Here is a 17,448-nt window from a genome sequence, read left to right as displayed (position 1 = left end):
CCTCACCTGACTTGCGTAGTTAACCAAACTGTACCTAAAGCCACACAGAAGCGCCCATGCAGACGGTGTCAGAAGCTTCAGCGGAGACGAAATAACTGAAATCCGTCTTCAGCAAAAGCGTATATAAGGACAATCATTGAACGTATGCTGACTTACGCCAATGGGATACGCTAGCACTCAGCATTACTAGTCAAAACTGGTCAGTAGTCGGTTGCGTTTACGAAACAAAGCCCGTTAATTGCGGATGCGCCCAGCCGCACCTATATTATGCACGCCTGAGCGAACTTGATAACCACCACTTTACGAAACAGGGATTGCCTGCCCGCGTGAACGGGAACGAGTGTGCGTAAAATCATGCAGATCGTTCCATTTTCCGTGTTACCCGCTGGTTAATTTGACATGGTCGTGTGACTGTTGCTCACTGTTAAGTCTTCCTGGGTGTACTTTCCGGCGCCTGGCAGGATTAAATCACTATACCAGCTGAGATGACACCGGCAGATAAAGATTCAATTAACTTCGAAGCAACCAGGAACCACAATTTCACGCGCCGCGCGCACCTATTTCTTCCGTATGCAAATTGACGCAAAGGTACTCTTTCGTCACATACAGCAAGCAGCAGAGAAGGAGGGGCTAGGAAACGGCGACACTCGACCGCTTCTTTCCCTGATTTTCTGAAGCAAACTTTCAGAACCCTGCATCGTCTTCAGTGAGAACAACGCCTACATGGCGGGAGTCTTGTTTTCGGCGCGGCCGAATAATCGTGTGTGCGAGCAGGCGGAATTCGTGACAGGCTCTGACAGTATCGACACAACCTGTCTTTCAATCCCGTGCGCCATGGCGGCACGCGAGGAAAAAATAGGAACAGGTATGGAACTCAAAAAAAAAAAAAAAAAAAAAAAAACGGCGTACTTTGGAGCTGCAAGCTGCAGACTCTCATTTAGCTGTTTGTCTGTCGGGCGCATGTTCGCCTCACATCAAGGAATTAATTTAAGTACATTCTTTGAACCATGATTTACAATATTCAGGAGTGTGCAAATAACCACGAATATCCTGGAACTACCGCCGCTGGTCGGATGTGGCGAAATTCACAGCCGAACGTAACAGTCAAAGCGACGGCTATACTTCCCACTTCATGAGCCCAAATCCACGACAAGACAAAAAAAAAAAAAAAAAGAAGAAGAAGAAGAAGAAAACGCTTTTGTAGCGGCAAATAGGAAATCATCGCAACTTGCCTGGTAACGACGCCAAGAACATGGTAACAGGAAATATCCATGGTTTCGCGGAGGTGACAAACACACATGCCATCTTGAGATAGACTGGCCTGTGGAGGCAGTGGCACAGCCAGGGTTTTTTTTTTTTTTTTTTTTTTTTTCGGTCAAGTGCTCACACTTGATCGGGAGAGGGGGAGTATGGGGTAGGCGGGTATCGTCGCACGCGGTTTTATGCCAACTATTCTATAGTACTAAGAAATGTCCAGTGGCGCAGGGCGGCACTTTCTATGTGTACTACAGACGCAATACCACGTAAATACCAAGCTGCTTTATTCGCTTTTGTCATTCGGTGATTTCGTTGTTAGTCCTAATACGCGCGGCGCGTTCAAAGACGGAATGACCAAAGGGTTCACGACCTTTCTCTGAAGCTAGCACGGCTCAGACCATTAGTCATTTTTTTTGGAATTCGCGGCTCGCTATCAGCTTTCGAAGCGCATTTTCACTGATAGCACTTCAAAGGCTACCGCGGTAGTATACTGCGGAAAACTTTATCGCGAGATTCCCCCCTGAGTATTCTTGTACTAAAGCTTGCGTGCGAGCCGGTTGAAAACGCGTGAGTGAGAGAGAGAGAAAAAAAAAGATAGTCGAGTGAAAGAAAATAAGCTAACTGCGGGCTTCGCAGAAAACACATGGGCGATAGGGAGGGAAGGGTCAAGCTCGTTTCCTCCATTCCTTCCCTATTGTCCATGTGTTTTGTGTGCAACTGACAGCTATGAATGGCACCAACACGCCTCGTCTTCTTACTTCATTTTATTTATTTATTTATTTATTTATTTATTTATTTATTTATTTATTTATTTATTTATTTTTGAACCGCAGATTGCTTGAGCCGAGACCTCACATTAAGTGTAAATATACAGTGCTAAATGGGGATAAGCGTAAAAATGATATGCGATGCCCTCTCAAAATTATGCAGATACCATCGTAGAGATAGTGGAATCTAAATGAAGCGAAACTTTCGTGACCTCTGTGTCAACAAGATATAAATCACATCACCCTGAACACGAACCAATTTCTTTTGAAATAAGAATGTTCTTCTTTCGAGAGTGGAGACGGAGCAGAAAACAAAAGGACGAGAAAGACGTGTCTCCTCGCACAAAGAAAGACAGATAGATGATAACCTCATCACCGCGCCCCAAAAGCCATTCCTTTCCGACCACTCGATCTCATTTTCGCTTGCTCGCCCTCCACAGACAAAACCTGAAGCTGGTCGCGTATCAAATCGCATTTCGTCCTCGGAGAACGCTTCGGCGACAGCTGCTAGATGACGACGCACGCCGTCGGTTGGGGGCTGGCCTTCGCCGGCCCCTAGCTGCCGGCATGGGCCTAGCCAGCCTGCCGTCGGGGACCTCGGTAACGACGTGCGTGTGCACGCGCGTAAAGACATTCAGCTCACGTGGCCGAAATCGACCAATCAGACACGCTTGGAACGCCGCACAAGAGTAAAGCCACGGCAGCGCGACGCTGTGGCGTCTGCCTTGCCCAGCCCCCTCGCCTCTGGCACCAGTTTACTCCCTTGCTTTCACTGCGTTGTCTCCCCCTCCATCATGAACTGTCCCATGTCGTTGCAACACCTGCAAATGCACGCAAACGCGAGCGACAACAGGCGTCCGAAGAGGGGAGGATCGGGAGGGGATGCCACCTGCCTTTTCTGGGTTGCTGGAACAGCGCGTGGGGGCAGCTGGTGCCTCGTTCGTTTTAACAACACATGCGAGCACGCGTACATGTAGCTTTCTTGCTCGCTTGCCTCAGCGCTGCTCGTGTTTGGGGTTGCTTACACGTCTCTCTCGACCAGATGACTCCCCGAGAGCATCGACACTCGGCTGGCGTCATGAGCGACGTCAGTATATATGATCTTGCAATTTTCAAGCCGCAGATAAGGGAGGCGGGAGTACGTGCAGAGGCTTAAAAAAACGTGTGCCAATGGATGGACGAATGGAGATTCAGGTCGCCTGACTTGTTTCTGGCTTTCAGGCGCATTGAGCCACCCTTTCAGTATCGCAGGAAACCTAGTATATAGATGTCTCATAAAAAAACACCAGTGTCGTTGCAGTACCCTCTGCGTTGCCTCGACATGACTGTAAATAGTCCGGCTCTACACCATATTTGAAAAGGACTGGAAGTATCTGTGCACCCGAAAAGAAGATTGTTGCGCGGCGCTAATGAATCTTCGGTTCCCATCAAGAGCATACATTGTGTTTTGTCGAACTACCGAGAACAGTGATCGAGCGCATCTGCTTACGTGCAGATCAGGATCTTCAGAGCGGACTGTACGTAGACCTGCACCTGCAGGAACTTGGCTATGTCTGCGAGTAAGAACCCCGCTTCTGTCACGAGCTAACCCCTCTTGGAGGCAGCTGGGAGCGCAGCACGGCGGCGGCCAAGCCGTACGGTAGAGCAACGCTCTCCAGACAACCCCCCCCCCCCCCCCCCCTCCTCTACAAGAAGAAAGTCAAGCGTGCCCTTGACCTCTGTGCTGCGGCGCCCTCTCATTTGGGCGTTCCGAACACCAGGGAGACTGGAGCGCTGACGGAGAGGAAGAAACCGCTCAGTTCACGGAGCTCAACATGCCACAGGAGTGACTCGCCACCCGTTTTAGTTCTTCAATCTATTTACCTCGAAGTTGCGTCGTTGATGACTCGACTTAAGACCTGTCGCTTACAAATTTCATGTGAGCTACCTTAACCTGTTTAAAAGCAGTCTTCAACCTGGACGAATCAGTGAGGCGGACTACGTGTGTCGCATTTCAGAAAAACGATCGCCAGCAGAAACTTGGCTTATGTGATGGCTTGTAGCATTGCTAAAGGCTAGTACAAGGTGGAAATGTACTAGATACTAGTGTACCGACACCAAAAGGGAAAGTGAACCCAGTTGAGCGAGCGGGGGTGAATCTCCCGTCGACTTTACATACGAATGCTGCCTTCTGTTTTGTCCTTCGCTAAATCTCTGTCGGCTCCAGGTGGTGGTATCAGGACAACAGCGCAACTCCTGTCCCGCGTGCTTAGAGTGCAGCTTAATTCGTAGCGCAAAGCTACAGACAATTTATAATTAACCCTGGTCATTCGGTTGGCGAGTTCGCCGTCCTCCCAGTGTAGTGTCGCTTTAAACTTTCATCGCCGCCTGTTATGAGAGCAAAACACCTCTTAGTCCATGTGCGCCACCTCAGAATGGGAAAACCACAATCCAGCAAAAGACACCAGTGTGAATCCACTGAGGATCCAAAGAAACATCTGCAGAAACCACAGTCCGCTGTTGTCAGCTTAACCACAATGCTGAACAGACACCTTGACTTGCACAGGGTATCGGAACCACGGCGACGTGAAATAAAACTTTATAGCGATGGTGTTCGAGTAAGGAAACTCTTCATGCTTCTATCCGTAGCTCGTTAGATGTAGACTGCCATGTTTTGAAAAGTTTCCTCCGAAACACAAAGACCGTACGAGAGCGCACGCTATGGCGGCGTTTCACAATGTCGCTGCGATATCTCGTGCCGCTGCCTGTAGCGTGAAAGCAGTGGAAGCGGCCACCGTAAAGCGCAGCACGTCCCCTCCGTTTGGCGCCTCCCGTGCTTTGCCGCGATGCGAAACAGCCGCGCCAGAGAGGGAATCGCAACGAGGCGCTGCCGCAAGGGGCCGGTCCGTAGACCCTTTCCCGCCCTCCCTCCACGTCCCGAAATTCCACCGTAGCCGGTGCATGTCAGGCTCAGCGCTCGAGAGAAGCGGCGAAAAACAACATATGGTGCCCGTGCGCGGCGTGTGCGTCCCCGACAGCAACAGCGGGTGGCGGGGGTTCAAGCATGGAAGCAGCGCCACAAGGCTGACCCCTTCACCGCTTAGTGTGTATCCCCTAGTCCCTACGCTCTACACCATTGAAACCGTGCAGCGTTGCGAAGCCCATATAGAGTTGCAGGCAGATGATCATTCGTGGTTCGGGGTTCGTGTACAACCAGCGATGCAGTGTTTTTTAAAGGGACACTAAAGAAAAACACTACGTTAGCTCGTATACCGATAAATTATTTCAAAACTACATTTTTGTTAACTTCGCAATAATAGGATTATTATTAGAATAGAAAATAAAGATTTCACTGTCCGAATTTTGCGCCGAGACTTCAGCGCAGGCACTGTCAGTGTGACGTCATAAAGTATAATTTCTGTATTTGGGCCGCTGTGGTTAAGTAAAAGTATTGGAAGCTTGCCAGGTTCATTCCTTCATTCTTTTAGAATACCATGTAGTGCATATTTACCGATGAAAAAAAAATCACTAGGCCCGAGCAGACGCCTTCAAAATCCATGACGTCACAACAAGCTGGTGCGAGAATATCAAGGCGGTGTCGCCACCAGTCTTCCGTTCTTGCACCCTTTCTGGCTATTAAGGATCTCCTCACGGTAAGAGTAGCGGTTTTGGTATCGTAGAAGGGGGATGTATTAATACAGCTCAATTTTTTTTAACGTCCCGTTATGGTGCCCGTAGTGACGAACCACAAATGACTTTTCGAGCTCGTTCCCCGTATGTGCGGCGTCTGCTGTAAACTTCACAACGGTGCACGCATTTAGTGGGGCAAGCTAGCGCTGTGCGGCAGGCAGTAGCGAGTGAGAGACGCCGCCCGGTGCGGGAGACACTGGCAGGAGCAAGGACGCCGCCGCGGAAGCCAGATCTGGGTAACACGACGGGCGGTGGCTGTGAGGCAAGCTGGGGCAACATGCACGTTTGTACTTGTGCGGCAAGCCATTGAATACTGGAGGAAAACAGTGGCCTCCGTTGACAGCTGCGCAGAAAGCGTCGTCGCAAAAAAACAAAAAAAAAATGCGTTTTTGACTTTTGAAGGGACGCTTTGTGCAGTGGAATAAATTGTTCTGTGACCAAAACACGTGGGAGGTCTCTGCGCTTGCACCAAGACAAGGCTGACACACCACTCTGACAGGTTCCCAGAGCAAGATGGCGTCAGCTGGCAGGGTAGAGACCTGCACTACAGGAATCTCTAGAAACACAACTTAAATTTGTATTCTACAATTATCTAATAAGGCAGTAGGTAGCGAGGCTTTTGCACAGTAGCGTGGGCAGAGCCAACGTTTTTTCAATAGTCTTGGAGGGTATGCCACCACGTTCTTTCTTTTAAGTTTCCTTGTATTGCATTCGGCTAGTACATTCGCCAATAAATTACCCTCATTCATAAAAGACATGACGATATGGACAATAACGAGACTGACCTGCCCTCTCTGATAGCCTACATGGATGGTCCTTTATTTAGGCTTTGCTACTCCACAGGGCCATATGAACGACGATACAGTATGGCGAGAAAACTCCTCAACAGGACTTCTTACGTGAACTGGACATTACGTAAAACCAGCTTCGGTAGGTCGCAATTCCCAAATAGCCAACAGGGGATATATTCGCCTTCGTACCACTCTAAGCTTACAACGAGTGCTTGCTAAGAGTGGGAGCTCTCCCTGCAGCTGACAGAATATTGGGAAAAAAAAAAGAAAACACGGAAAGAAAGAAGGTGAGCGTGCGGAAGCTCGGCTGCTACAAAAGCGCGCATTGTTTTGGGTCGATCTCGCCTCGGCTTGCCGATATGTTGCTTATTTACACAGCGCCGCATCACTCCTGCCGCCGCCATCCGGTCCGCGAAACTTCAAGAAAAGAAGGAACCGATCTTATGCTCTCGTCGCGGGACACTCCGGCGGCGCCGGTTAGAGTATACGAGCCAATTCATTCGCCGTCCAGATATACATATAACGAACAGAATCGCACGCGTATGCACGCTCCATCAAGTGCGATCCAGAGTTAGATGGCGATGAAAAGAAATAACAAAACACGATCGCGCCTAAACTGACGCAACGAAAAGGCAAAAACAATAAAAGACGTAAGCACATGTCGAACGACAGCCTCCGGCGCCACGTCCGCAAGGAGACCAAACAAGTTCCCGTTCTACGTACAGAGCGGCGAGGAAGGAAGCGCAAGAAGCGGCAAAAAACGAAAGGAAGAAACACGATGGAAAGAAGAGAGAGAGAGAGCGAAAGCTCCGGCATGGAAACCAGTTTCATTCAAGCATCTTACGCTCCGCGCTCGATGCACAAGCGGGCGCCGCCACGCCACGCTACTACTACTCTACGCTTTCATTCATGAATCGCCTGGAGGAAGACGACGTTGAAAAAAATACAAAAACACAAAGTCCTCCTACGACGGGCCGGAGACGTAGTAGTGCTACTACCAAGACGCCGCCGGGAGAGAGGCGCCAGCTGAAGAAGGCGAGAGGTGAGGGAGCGAGCACCACCTCGGGCCACATCAGAAATTTTGTTTTCCTTTTCGGCTCTTCCTCCGTACGACGTCAGCGTCGGTTCTTGTTTTCGCTTTGGTCGACATGCAAAGAGAGGAGCGCTCGCTGGCGCGCACGCTCGGATGCCGGCAAGCTGTGCCGCAGTTGTGTCGAGGAGAGCGTCGCCACGGAGTTCCTTCGCGGCGAGGAACCGTGGGAAGCCGGAGGAGTGGGTCACAGGCCATGGGAAAAAAGCTGCACAGGTGAAAAACGAACGGCGACGGCCGCACCAGATCTCCGCAGATTTTCTTCCCCTCTCCCCACCCCTAGCAACCCCCCCCCCTCTCTCTCGCATCTTGCAGACGCCCTCCCTCTTCCTCCGCACATCTCGCATCCTCAATGCTCCCGACCAAAGTCTCACCCTCGCTCCACCGTATCTCCTCACCATCGTCGCTTTGCCTCACGTTACGCTCTGGCTTTATGCGTTTGTGCACGCGACAGGCCGCAGGCTCTGCTAAGCCATACGTCCTCCTCCCATGTCCCCCTCTCCACACCATCACTATAGTAGTAAGGGTACGGTGGCATGGTCCTCGTATTCTTCCTCGCCAGCAGACAGACAGTGGCTGTGGTGGCGCCGAGCAGGCAATAAATAAATAGAAAAGAAAGAAGGGGGGGGGGGGGGGGTCAGTAGACGCAGGAACGATGTGAATGGATCTGCTGCGAGTAGCTCGTGGATACGCACCCCGCGACTGGAGTTTTATTTGCTTTCTTCCTCTCTCCTCGATCTCTCTCTCTCTCTACTATGGGGTTGCCCTCACTTCCTGCGGAAGTCGCGAGCGGGTCTGTTTCAAGCAAAACACTGGCGAAAAAGAAATAAAGAAATCGTTCGCCCGGGCCGTGGTCCACACATACGCGCACCGTAAGAAACGGCTTGCGATCGTTTTCTCAGTCGCCACACCACCGGAAGAGAGAGTGCGCGTTGGAAGGTGGCAATCGCGCCCTGCACGCGATGCCCTTGTCTGTTCACCCACTTTTCTGTATTTCCGTTTTTTGTGCATCCACAGGTCCGCGGCAGAGACCGTGGAGGCCACAAGATCTCTAGCACGAAACATGCGAGAGAAACGAAGAGCCTTCTCCGGCGTCGAACAAGATGATCAGACAAGAAGCGCCAGCCGCTATTACGACGAATGGTCCAAGGACACGGATGTCGAGACCTGCCTCAAAGCATGCGATGCTGACTGCTTCTCTGATTGGTTGGTGTGGCCTGGCTACACGTTCTTGCATGCAGCAACGCGTCATCACGGAAATGTTTTATTGAATTTTTACAACGCCTATTTTAGGCGCTCCTCCTGACAGATTCGCCAGTGCTGAGGTTGTAGTTGAGCTCGTCACTAAGGAAAGAGAGGCACAGTAATTCGTAATATTACTCCAGAGAAGCACAGCAATTAGCGCAGTAATCTTATATGGCAAGGAATGGGCTAGGTGAAGGCCTCGATAAATTAGATGGTGAAGCACGACAAAGCTATATAGTGCCGTGCGAACGTTTCAGCATGTGAACTTTAATATTATTAGAGAATTCCCAGCACTATGCCACTGACATAGCAGCGTGCGTTTGAACTTAGATTTTGCTCTAAGCTATAACTACCACTTCCCATATTTATGATTTTGCCTACGTTTCGACGTCACCACGTAAAGTACACGACACCATTGCTTCCTACCTTCCAGTACATTTCTGTTACTTAATTGTATTGCTCGCTGTGTTTGAAGCTACAAAGTGTATCTATATTACAGCAATATATATATATATATATATATATATATATATATATATATATATATATATAAGCCGAACCACTTAGATCGAGCGAGCGGGTGCTCTAAGGTCTGCTATAGGCCTCCAGGTACGGCTGTTTTCGTTCAGCAGGTATGCCAGTTAAAATTTGTTAATACGAAACAGTCATCGAAATGGAAAATTTATTCCCAAATAGTATGTGCAGCAACAATGCTTTAAAGTTCACATTTGCAAGGAACACACCTTCAGTTTTTATCTTCTCTCTCAAGTCGGGACTCATGCAAGGGAACTAATATATTCCCAACTCTCTAAGAATATACGAAAGAAACCGCAGACCGAGATATTTCAATAGCGCCCGTTGGTGCTTCTGGGAGTTGGCAAATTGTAAGAAAAAAGAATAAAAACAAGTTTAACCTGCAAGCCAGAAAGACGAATCGAACAGGTTTGACGACGATAAGGTTTCGGGCGTGCTTGCAACGTGAGTCACGCCATCAGACCACGCACTGCATCAAGTGACAGCCAGCACGAGGCGTTGAAACAGAAGAGAGCAGACAAACATACAGAATAGCGGCGCTCAACGATGCCGATGCAAGATTTTTCGGGCGGACCGTGTCAGTCAGCGCATCAGGGATGAGCTACAGCGAACCTAAGGCAGGGTGGGGAATGGGGGGGGGGGGGGGGGGGGGGTCGCGGCGACAAGGCGCCGCCGTGACGGCGACGACGACGCCTGTCGGCATGTGGACCATTTATTTATGACCGGGAATCGCGAAACATCGGCACAACCTGCACACGGCCGTATAGAGCTAGTACGTCTGCGCGCAGACTGATTTGCAATTCGCGCTCTCCTCCTCCACCCAGATTCTCGTGGCCTGCTGTCGACGGTGCGGAGAATAACGACCCTGAAACGAAGCCACCAGGTCGAGTCGACGAAAGGGAGAGGAGAAACCGGTGCCGCAGCACGAGAGACAGACGCCATCCACCGCACCCTGTACTGCCCCCATCTTGCAACCTGTAGTTTCGAATGCAGCGCGACCTAGGATTCATAAATAAAACGAAGGGCGATGGCGACCATGCTCTCAGTCACTGTGCTCATTGTATATTTGCATACCACAGATTACTCTCTCCCTCTCTCTCTCACACACACACACGCACGCACACACACTTCAAAATACATATTTCTTCGTGCGTGATTAACCTTGAAAAAAGCGCTGACCTCAAAGAAGACAACAGATATGATCGAATGCACGCACTTTTGGTTTCATCATATAGAAATGAGGTCTCCGCAACACACTCGTAAACCGCTTCCGAAAGAAGTAGAGTGCCCGTGAGACCATCACAAAGGCTGAAACGCGCAACACGCATTATGACGCGCGAATCACGCCTCAGCGGGAGCAAGCGCGTGGGGCGATGCGTCATGCCGCTTACACAAGTACAAAAAGAAAAACAAGCTACAAGTGAGAAATCCTCGGCGATGGCACTGTCACCATAATACTTCACATTTAGTCCCGGGTGCACTAAGCAACTAGCCTTAGTTTTATTGTAATTTCCCGCGGCCCGTGAAGCTCTGAGCGTTAACCAATGGATGCATGCGGCTTCCGTACAGGATGTCCTGTGCCAGCTCACTTGCCCACAGCCGAAGTCCCACTGTGAAAGCAGCGGGAGTACTAGTGGCGTCGGAGTCACTTGACAACACATCGAGACCGACTCTCGTCTGAAAGCTCACGGGGGCTCCCGATGAAGCCTCGCGGATGACACGCTGAAGCGAGTGTGCGAAAAGCACCGCAGGCGGGCCCATGGGGTCCAACTTGTAGGACTTCGCCCACCCGTCGAAGGCCCGACCGTGCAGGCTTACACCAGATGCCACCCCACAGTGTACGAAACTCAAACGTTTGATTCAGAGCGCAGCTAGCGGCAGTCGCGCACAGAACGAGGTTACTGAAACGGCGTAAGTAAAAGAAGAAAACGAAGACCAGTCTTGGGCGTCAGAGTTTCCCTGACGGATGCCTTTTGATCTTACCGTATTGCGAGACCTTTAAGACAGCCCTGAAGTCATCCAGTGTTAAACAAATGCTAATATCCACGCGCGCGCATGAAATTTCGCCCGCGATCAGAGTGGAAACTTTACACATCCACTCAATGATTCACACGAACGTTGACATGCATGGACGATACACCAATGTAAGTGGTTTTGCTCTCGGGTCTCCCGGCTATATGAAGTTTGAAGTTTATTTCAGGCAACTAATAATATATATATATATATATATATATATATATATATATATATATATATATATATATGACTGGCGATACAGGGAAAGCGTGGCCGCTGACAGGTATCACACGTAGCAGAAACAAAGGCGCAAGTGTCGTAGTACAGAGACGTTGCTCACCAGGCCCTCTACTTTGTATCTGTATAGCCTCCATGTGTAAATGCTTGCTTGAACAGTGTCGTCAGTAACGAAGTAGCTACTGCGAGTTACCGAAGCCATACTCCGCAACCTCAAATGGCCTTTCCACAGCATGGAATCGTCGTCATGCTTGTTCTTAAGTTTCCTATAGTGCTAAAAACACGGTCTCGAATACAACACTTGCGCAGCAGCGGATATTATATAACGGGTCAACCTGGACCGGCTCAGCTATACCCAGTAACTCGGAGAACAACGACCAGGCACGCTTCGGACCATTGCGTAGCTTCCAGCGAACAACACTTGATGCCCTTGAGGGAGGCCACACATTATGCTCGGTCGGTTTCGTCTCCGAAAACTCGGACCGAAAAACTGCGTGAGTGGGGTGAGGCGGGGGATGCAGGGGCATCCCCGCACGGCGCACGGCACATGTTTCGCTATAGGGCCACCTGGCAAGCGCGCGGCTCAAGCGAGAGACCTTCGCTCCTGCACCACTGCTGTGCCTGGCTGCTCCTCTCGCCGCCAGAGGGGGGTGGAACACGGCGTAAGGACGGTTCGTGCATCATCTGATGCTTCCGAGCGCGCCGCGAGATGGCCGCCAGTGGTGTGGTTCAGCTTGGCTTCATACGCCGCGCACCTGCCGCTTGGCCCTCCACACACTGCGGCAGTCTTCTGGCCGCGGATGACATGGCCGATGCGGTCGACGGCATGCCAGCACGGTTGCGCAGAACGGCGAGCCGAGTAATAGCACTTTAATGAGGTAGGCCGATTGATATACTGTATGGTGTGATTCGCCTCAAATTAAGCCGCCTTAAATGAGACGTGATGTGGTCACTCGGAGCAGTGTTAATTATGATGCGTCGTATGGAAACGTAACTGCGGCGTTGGACAACTATCATAGTCAATAGCCGACTCCAATGAGACAAGCAATCGAATTAAATCCGTTTTTTTTTTTTCAGACCAGTTCAGAAAGCTTTGCATGAACGACGTTCAATCCAACATTAGACTATGATCCTAGTTTTAATCGCGTTTCGTATTCAGCCACTATGCATGATCAAACGCGTCGAAGCGCCGAGAACTTCTGCGTATCCATACGCGGACGTCAGCTATCCGCCGCTTTATTTATTGGCTGTGACTGAGGCTATCGGCCAAGCGTAAACTAAGGTTATACAGAAATCTACGAAAGCCTCCACTTTCGAAACAGAGCTGGATGCTATATAATGCGCACGAACCGTGCGAAAACCGCGTCCCGGTTTCTCGCGCTCTTCCGCTCTAAGAGCGCGCGTACACACGTGACACCAGAGGGGTCAAAGAAAGAGCCCAGTCTCACGCTTGGGTGCAAAGCAGATCGGAAAGAAACTTTCCGCAACTTTTTCCGCGACATCTGCCGAGGCCACGCTCGTTTTATTTCTTTTGTTTCTCCGTTGGAGAGCACCCCTTCGGACCCGCGGCTCTCGATAGTAAAGATATCGGAAGAGGGACGCGACAGCAGCCACTCGAGCGGGAAGCCGCTTTCTTCCGTCCGCGCTCAGCGATTACATCACCGTGCCTTTTGTCACGACGCACAGACAGCCCCGACCGGGCTTACGCTTGACAATCGCTCGCCTGGACACCGGGCGAAACGTGAGAAGTTGACTTCGCTTCCATAACTCTTCCCTTTCATCGCTCGGGATTTAGAGGGTGACTTCTTTTCTGCTCGGGACGAAACAGTATTACCTGCGCCGCCTTCCGCCCGCTTTTCACGGCCTTTTAAAACTACACCGTATTTAAAGAGAAGACGGTGAGGGTAAGTGGGGTGAGGACAGCGTGAATAAATGGGAAGAACTCAATCCCAGCGAAAGAAAATCGCAGTGCTTGTGGCTTTTCCCTGCTACGACGAAATAATACAGAGCAAGAAGAAAAAGAGCTAAGAAAGGTGGGGTCGAAGGGCCGCGACTGACAACTCGTCGTCGAACTGGCCTTTCTTTCGTATTATTAATATTTTTTTCTCTTGCAAAACGGTGACAAGGCACGTCAATGCTCCCATAGCCGTCGTAACTGTGGAGCGTGTCGAAACACCGGACATGTCCAAACAGAGAAATAGGTGGACACGGTGGGAAAGCTGTAGGCACGATAATCGAGTCTTTCTCTCTCTTTTTTAATACTTATCCTTTCCCTACTTTGGTAAAGCGACGCGAAGTGGCGGAGAGGGGGGATTAGTATTTTCCATCTATAAAGCTCATGCGATGACGTGTACGATGGAGCGCATAGACGGCGATGAGCGTCGTCCGCTGACTATGAAATCTTACAGAGTAAACAGTACGTTTGCTGGCTTATAAAAATCCTCGTGAAGAATGACCACTATTGCAGTACGTGGTCTAGCCAAGTTTAGCGGTAAACAGCGGCGACGCCGAAGAGGCGCTAGAGATACTTCATGCGGTTAAGGTGGTGTTGCTACCATGCGCGTTAATGTACGACGCCGGTGAACATGGACATTCGCAATCGATCCAAGCCTGTTGGCGTCAGGTATCTGGTTAATGTAGTTCAGCGAGCAATCACAAGCGGCCGCGTATTTACCCTAAATTACCAGCAAAACATCAGAGTCACGAACTCTAGGGAAGCAGTTTCTAATCGAAAATACAGAGTCGCTCGTATACTAAGCACTCTTCAAAGCCCGTCGTGCAGTAGTTGCAGAGGCACAGCCGAAATCCTAGCAAAACGCGCTCCATGGGTTTTACTTCCACGCTGCCGTCGCGACACTACCCCGGCACGCACGCACGCACACACCAGCTTCGCCGTATTCGGTCACATGCCATTTCGACCCGAGCACACAGTTATGCGCAGAAAGCGCAGGTTCGCAAAAAAAGGGGAGGGATGGGGCGCGATCCGCCAAGTGCCTCGTCTTCTCAGCACAACCACTCTCCCTCACACCCGCTCGACGAAGAGAGGTCGCAGCTGTTCAGCCAGGGCTCTGCTCATTCGTGCGGCGCACACATGCACGCATGCTGCCTTCCATGTGCAAGCGCTCCCTGGTGGAGCACCCCCGCCACCGTGGTTTCGCAAGTGCCCGCAGGAACCGTTGTGCCCTCCTTCTGGCTCCGTGAAATTCTCGCTCGCTCCTTTCGCGTTTTCCCAGAATCCCGCAGAGCCCGGTTAAAACAAGAAACGCGGAGTCGCGCGTTTGTGCGCTTGCAATGGCACGGTGCCGCTATACGGAACCATGTGCCCGTCTCGGCTCTCCACGTTGCTCTGTGCGTGCGTTCCAGCGAGAGAGAAGGAGAGATGGAGGCTGTCTTTCTCGACTGACTGCCCGTCGTTTTCAACACCCGGCTGCGGCTACCGCAGTGAGCGAGAAAGGAAAAAAGTCGGAGCGCGTACACCGTGCACAGGAGCGCGCTTCCAGCCAACCATATGGCCAAGCGTCGTCGTGACCGCAGTTGAAAGACGAACAGTGAGAGTACGATTTCGAAAGAAAGGAAAAGCGCTCACGAACCATCGTCTACGACAAAGACACGCGGTAAAGTGAGAAGACGAGAGAGCGGTTAGGCCTTGCTGCTAGAAGACTCCTAAGCATGCGTTCTTAGAAACACACTTTTCAGAAGAACATGAAGGCAAAATGAACGCCACATAAAGAGGCGATGTGAAGAATGCAATGAAGCAAGAAAATAAAGAAGGGCTACGATCCTTCCAAAGCCGCTGGCTAATAAGAGCTCAATTTAAGGTGGATCGTAAGCACGACAGATCCGCGGCCCATGTGCAAGTGCGCGTCAATACACAGTCAACATTACATAACACCGAACTATATATATATATATATATATATATATATATATATATATATATATATATATATATATATATACAGCTGTAAACAAACCTCACTTTAAAAGGGTATCCAGCCGGTACTTACACCGGCTAACCTCCCTGTCTTTCCTTCCCTTTTGTCCCTCTCTCACTGCAAGAGCGGATGCCTCGCTTCCGCACAAATCGAATTCAAAATGGACACCCCGCGATGCACTACAGGTCACGCGCTGGCTGGCACATCATATTTAAAGTAAGGATCTTGCCTCATTGGCCTGGTGTTATGCATTTCATTGCAAAACCGATCCCGTAGAATGAAATGGTGCTTGAGGAATCCAAACTGTTTACGCTGCGTCAACATTATATAGATAAACTAAAGAAAGGTGATGCCTAATAACACAAAATATGGCATCAAGAAATGCGGTTCCTGTATTCGACGAAAAGCACTTTTTCTCTCGTTGTGCACGTTCGACTAAAACCGACGCGAACTACTACCGTGTTGATTCCAAAACTTACCATTGTATGAAGCTGCCGGAGTTCGTAGAAAAAAGAAGAAAAATCTTCAGTTGCAAGCTTAGCGATTGCCGCGCCTTGTCAGCCGTCGTGTGCTTGTTGCGCTTAACCTTAATACCAGACATAAAAACTCTCCCACTCTTGCTTCCAGCCATTTCTATTTAGCCACGCCAGTGGATAACAGAGCCATGCCGTATATATATAAGTGACTGTCAACATTTATAACGTTCTCCTGCAGTGCATGGTACCAGAACTACCGATAAATAGCTGTTACGCGACTTCTATTCAGACTACCTGTCGCAAACCGCGTGTCTGCCCTGTTCCAAAAAAAGCACGTGGTTTACTCCACGAGTTAGGCAGTGGGAAGGCATGGATTAGCGCGCACGACAGCGCAGCCGCCATCCACGGGCACTCACTCCGCAGGAAGAGCCTGGAGTAAAAAGCCACGATCCTTCGCCGCACGCTGCTGGAGGCGGCCGACGGCGGGAGTACGCGCGCCATCGCAGCGATGGCCGGCCGTCGACGGGAGGTCGGCCGAGGGCGCATCAGTGCCGGCGACTTGGCTCGGCTCACGCGAGCTCATTTCACATGCACCCGGTAGACGCCGATCCACTTCCTCGCCGCCACGGAGCTCGAGCACCACCTGCCGCAAGACTGGCGTCGGCGACAGCCAGGCAGACAGAACGCGATTCGCGCTCACCGGCAGTGCACAGCTTCTGCGCAGCTGCATGTTCGCGATGTCGCCACGCTGCAGGTTCGTTGTTGTCTCGTTCTTTCTTTCATCTATCGTGCGCCCGTGCATGCGTGTGCGATTGCAATAGCGCCATGAGCTGGGGGACCCGTGCTACAGGGACCTTCTCTCTATGTCTCTCTCTCTCTCTCTCTCAATTTCGTGTTGCATTTTATTTTCCTCACGGCCGACACTCTGCGAGAGTGCAAGTACACAGTACTTGCTTTTGTTTCGCCGCCTTTCCACATTAATTCTATCCGCAGCCGCCAGAAAACGGCGTCGGACAGCCAGTTGTGACTCACCAGCGACAGGCACGTACTATTGCGCGTACACAGATCCGAACACGCGCGATATATAGGTCGTTTAAAATACATGTGTGGCATAGCGAAATGCTGGGGGGCGAGGATCAATGGAAAGCTATATACAGCGACACCGCTTAGTCTACTTCGCTGCCACAGCCGGATCCTAGGACGAGCAAGTGTGCGTCGGCTGTAATGCACACAGGCCATGCGGGAAAGAGAGCCAGAAGAGGGAAAAATGTCAGCGGAATGTTATATGGGGCAGATTGCTTTCAGCGACCGGCACAGAGCGAAATCTGTGTAAACAGAAAGAGTCACGCTTCGTAGTTAAATCGCAATCACCGAATGGCTGCGACCAGCCGTCGGGAAGAGATCGGAGCTTCTCGAAACGTACTACAAATA

The 17,448-nt window shown here is 50.6% G+C and overlaps 1 protein-coding gene and 1 long non-coding RNA gene across 7 annotated transcripts in view; one reads left to right on the top strand and one right to left on the bottom strand.

Annotated features, from left to right (window-relative positions):
* LOC119456378 (uncharacterized) overlaps nt 1-10,417 on the top strand; it is a 30,085-nt gene extending 19,668 nt beyond the window's left edge. Inside the window, exons 2-3 of the long non-coding RNA XR_005193114.2 lie at nt 8,592-8,780; nt 10,178-10,417. This is a non-coding gene — a long non-coding RNA (uncharacterized LOC119456378). The remainder of the gene's footprint in view (nt 1-8,591; nt 8,781-10,177) is intronic.
* LOC119456377 (ETS-like protein pointed) overlaps nt 1-17,448 on the bottom strand; it is a 180,678-nt gene that overhangs the window by 42,197 nt on the left and 121,033 nt on the right. The window contains exon 1 of one of the 6 annotated variants that reach the window (XM_037718099.2): nt 16,434-16,854. The exons of the other annotated variants lie outside the window; for them this stretch is intronic. Coding sequence (XP_037574027.1) covers nt 16,434-16,563 — 130 coding nt within the window. The 5' untranslated portion in view covers nt 16,564-16,854. Of the gene's footprint in view, nt 1-16,433; nt 16,855-17,448 lie in introns of those variants that run through there. 6 annotated transcript variants of the gene reach the window in all.

This window comes from Dermacentor silvarum, chromosome 6 (genome assembly GCF_013339745.2).
Source record: "Dermacentor silvarum isolate Dsil-2018 chromosome 6, BIME_Dsil_1.4, whole genome shotgun sequence".
NCBI classification, from domain to species: Eukaryota; Metazoa; Arthropoda; class Arachnida; order Ixodida; family Ixodidae; genus Dermacentor; species Dermacentor silvarum.
The sequence above is the reverse complement of the archived record's forward strand: the minus strand, read 5'-3'. Positions and strand labels throughout refer to the sequence as shown.